Source organism: Hylobates moloch, unplaced genomic scaffold (assembly GCF_009828535.3).
Source record: "Hylobates moloch isolate HMO894 unplaced genomic scaffold, HMol_V3 SCAFFOLD_13, whole genome shotgun sequence".
NCBI classification, from domain to species: domain Eukaryota; kingdom Metazoa; phylum Chordata; class Mammalia; order Primates; family Hylobatidae; genus Hylobates; species Hylobates moloch.
In genome coordinates, this window is record NW_026652288.1 from 34644756 (window position 1) to 34649281 (window position 4526).

The window sequence follows — 4526 nt, forward strand, 5'->3', positions numbered from 1 at the left end:
TCAGGCTCCACAGCTTGTGATGGGAGAAACAGGTGAATGTCTCAGGCACCAGATCAGTGAACACAGCAGGGATTTGGCTGGGACTTCAGTGCTGCGACTTGGCTCACAGGGTCACTGTGGCCATTCCACAGACCAGGATTTTCCCTTCCCTCTGACAATATCACCTGTGACTTTATTCTCTTTGCTCCAGATCGCCTGGATGCCCCCAACATTTCTTCCTCATACACCTATTACCATACAGGGGAAGTCCCGAAGCTCTCCTGCCTCACAGACTCTCACCCACTGGCAGAGCATTCTTGGCTGATTGATGGGAAGTTCCACCAATCAGCCGAAGTGTCCTTTATTCCCATAATCACTAAAACATATAGAGGGGTCTATGTCTGTTTTATCCATAACTCAGCCACTGGTGGAACAAATCTCATAATCAAGAGCATCATAGTCCCTGGTAAGTGGATCCCTGGAGCCTTGGCAATATGTGTTCCAGTGAAGTCCATCTAGCTATCAGGGAAGAGCCACCTGCCCTATGCAAAGGGAGAGGGAAAATCAAAACCCAGGACAGGGAATATGTTTCTGCTCCAAAACCACCAGCTTTTGCCTGTCCCCTTCACTCTTTCTAAATAATTCTTTAGACTATACACTAACAACGAACAATCTGAAAGGAAATTAGGAAAAGACTTACACTTCACATTAACATCAAAAGGAATAAAATATTTTGGAATAAGTTTAATCAAAAAGTCAAATGATTATACCCTGAACACCAGAAAACATTCCTGAAAGAAATTAAAGACGATATCAATATATGGAAAGACATTTCATTTTCATGGATTGGAAGAATCAATATTGTTAGAAAGAAAATACTACCCAAAGTGAGTGGCAGATTCAATGCAACCCCTACCAGAATCCCAGTAACATTTTTTGCAGAATTAGAAAACTCTGTCCCAAATCTGACCTGACAGGCTCTTATTAATGACTGCCACAACAGAAACACTGAGAAAAAGATGCAACCGCAAAAAGGTGGAAAGTTCTGATGACATAGAAAATAGCAATCAGACTTTCTCACATCCAAAAGCCTTCAAAAATATACGAGTGCAGCATAGCCAGTATAGAATTGACTGAAAACTAATCACCAAGCTAGAAACTTGGTGGGAGAAAAAAAAAGGGCAAGCATATATTTGGCTTATCACCTCCCACTTTTGCCTGCTAATCTGATGCTGAAAAGAAATGCTCACTGAAGCATTTTAGACTTTGAATCTTTCAGATTTTGGATGCTAAACCAGTAAGTATATGACAAATATTTCAGAATCAAAAAATGTCAGAAGTCCAAAACACTATTTGTCCTAAGTCTTATGCAGAAGAAATACTCAATCTGTGTGAACTATAGGCATCAAGCTGTACAGCAGATCTCTAGAACCTCCCCACCTTGCATAACTGAAACTGCACAGCCATGAACAACTTCTGATTCTCCCCACTCCCAGCTCCTGGCAACCAGCAGTCTCTTCTCATATTCAGTCTGGAATCCACTTACATGAAGTCCCTAGAGTAGTCGAACCCATGGAATCAGAGAGTAGAATGTCCAATAAAAGAAAATATTTGCAAAACTTCTCTCCAAATTTGTCTCATATCCATCAAACACACATGGCCCATGAGGACCAGATTTCCAGCAGTTCATTCCCACCCTTTCCACAAGTCAGTTCTGCATTTGCAAATGTCCACATGTATTTCTGGAAAGATCCACATGTTCCTCACCTGCTCTCTGCAGAAGGAGAGGAAACTTAAATAACCCAGGACAGGGAACATTGTTCTCCAAAGCCACCAGCTCTTGCCTGTCGCCTTCACTCTTTCTGATCATTCTTTGCACTCTGCTCTATCTTTAGAGGTCACTAGTTCAAGTAAGTCATCATGAAACACCTGCGAAAAACTGCCCCACCTTGTGACTCCACTGCCTGATAACTGAACTGACCTCCAGGCTTGACTCTGGTCTCCCTTGTGTTATTTCTGCTGAAACATCGAGTCCTGGCTAGGCTGCTAGGTATTTTCAGGGTTTCAGGACAATGGGAAGTCCCATTATTACTCATCTCTAGAATGTCCTTGGAAATTGAAGCTGCAGAGAAATCACATCTAGGGGGGTAAAGTAGGATGGAATTTGGAAGGGGCCCAGCAGTTGCACATTCCAGGTAAGGAACCCAAGGTGAGCCAGCGAGTCAACTGATGAGGGAGGGACTGCGAGGGGTACCAGGGGCTGTGACTCCCACTGACGTGTCTGTCCATGACCCAATACTGCTGCTCAATTGACACCTGAGAAAGTCTGTGCTTCCCTAAGACAGAGCAGGCGGCCTCACAGTCTTTGAGCCCTTAGATCATCATGCATCTGTCTTTTGACACACACACCAGCTATTGGCTTTCAAGGAGTTGGGTGGGCTGACAGGTGGGAGATGCCAACTCTGATTGAAGGATGCCTGTGGAGGAATCAAACGTGCCACACAGGACAATCTTCTCTCTGTTATCCACACAGCAAAGCTGCCCAAGCCCTACATCACCACCAAAAATTTAAACCCCTGGGAGAATAAGGATGTCATAGCCTTCACCTGTGAACCTAAGAGTGAGAACTACACCTACATGTGGTGGCTAAATGGTCAGAGCCTCCCGGTCAGTCCCAGGGTAAAGCAACCCATTGAAAACAGAACCCTCATTCTACCCAGTGTCACGAGGAATGAAAAAGGACCCTATCGATGTGAAATACGGGACCAATATGGTGGCATCCTCAGTGACCCAGTCACCCTGAATGTCCTCTGTAAGTATCTTTTCTTCCTCTGTGGGTCAGGACACAAGCTTAAATCCAAACGACCAGAGGCCAGGCCTCTCAGTCTCTCTCCGGTCCAAGTATAGACATCTTTACTTCTAAATATCCGAGCTGGCCATGTATCCCTGCCCTGGGAAAACGTGGGTAGGCACAGCCTTAACCAAGAATATAAGGGGAGGGGACGCTCTTGTCATGGGAGACTTGGGGCCCACATCTTGTGATGGGAGAAACAGGTGAACTCCTCAGGCTTCAGCTCTGTGAACATAGAGGGGGTTTGGCTCGGACTTGAGGATGTGTCTTGGCTCAGAGGGTCACTGTGCCCCTTCAAGAGACCAGGAGCATCCCCTTCCCTCGGATGTCATCACCTGTGGCTTTATTCTTTTTGCTCCAGATGGTCCAGACCTCCCCAGCATTTACCCTTCATTCGCAAATTACCGTTCAGGAGACAACCTCTCCTTGTCCTGCTTCGCAGACTCTAACCCACCGGCACAGTATTCTTGGACAATTAATGGGAAGTTTCTGCTATCAGGACAAAAGCTCTCTATCCCTCACATTACTACAAAGCATCGCGGGCTCTATGCTTGCTCTGTTCGTAACTCAGCCACTGGCAAGGAAAGCTCCAGAACTATAACAGTCAAAGTCTCTGGTAAGTGGATCCCAGCATCCTTGGGAATAGGGTTTTAGGTGGAGTCTATCTGGCTTTCAGAGAAGAGTCAGGAAAACATTCTTATTCCCAGCCTGTGTCCCATGGGCACAAGCAAATCCCAAAATCTCCTCCTGTACCCTCCCAATTTGTCTCTACAGACTCTGTTCTCCTTGTTTTTCTGTTTTCTCATGGCTGACCTTGTGTCTGGCCTGAGAAAGGTAGGGAGGGGACTTTATCAGCCTTGAGCCCTATGTGATAGAAGAGGCTTCACAGAGGGACAAGAAGGAGAGTCCTCAAGATCAAGTCGCTTCTCGCTGTCACCAACACATCTCCTTCTGCCACGTCTTTGTTTGCTTGTACCTATTCCATGAGCTACAAGGAACATGTGAGGCTTTGAAACAAGCTCACGCTTTTCCCACAAATGAGAGGAGGAAGCCCCTTGGGTGAGGGAGGAGCAGCTCAGACTCTGCTTCCTGCTCTGCTCCGGGCTCCTCTGGTGACTGGCCCTGCCTGACTCCACCTGGGGTGGGACCAGCATGTGTGGATGAAGAGCCCTGATGGCCTGTCCTGAATTTCGCTAAATCGAGCTGCCAGTTGAAGACAACCCTCCCTCGGGCCAGGCTGCAGGGAAATGAGAAGAGAGGGAGCCTCAGGGCAGACTCCGGAGCTGCATCTTGGCTCTGAAGTCACCGGCTGTATGAGGCTGTGGGCACAGCACGTGGGACACAGCACAGAGGACAGTGACTGATGCAGAGCTGGAGAAATAGGGAGATTCGCCCCTGGGGCTCTGCATGGCAGGAAAGGGGCAACACCAAAAAGTGTGTAATTATAGAGAGGGTAAGACTACCAGACACTTTATATATATCTAATATAAGACTTACCATTAACTACTTCTAAGTGTGCAATTTAGTGTTGTGTAACCATCACACTATCCATTTCCAGAACTTTTTCCTCTTACCATATTAAACCTCTGTACCCAATAAACAGTATCTCTCACTCCTTCTCCCCCTAACCCTTAGCACCTACCATTCTACTTTCTGTCTCTATGTAACTGGCTATTCTAGCTATCTTTTATAAATG

General features: G+C 46.3%; 2 protein-coding genes across 2 annotated transcripts in view; one reads left to right on the forward strand and one right to left on the reverse strand.

Annotated features, from left to right (window-relative positions):
- Positions 1-3484, forward strand: part of LOC116480623 (pregnancy-specific beta-1-glycoprotein 5-like) — a 10275-nt gene extending 6791 nt beyond the window's left edge. The window contains exons 3-4 of the mRNA XM_032753199.2: positions 2513-2791; positions 3192-3484. Of these exons, the coding sequence (XP_032609090.2) occupies positions 2513-2791; positions 3192-3484 (572 nt within the window). The remainder of the gene's footprint in view (positions 1-2512; positions 2792-3191) is intronic.
- LOC116480610 (carcinoembryonic antigen-related cell adhesion molecule 1-like) overlaps positions 1-4526 on the reverse strand; it is a 1172951-nt gene that overhangs the window by 26990 nt on the left and 1141435 nt on the right.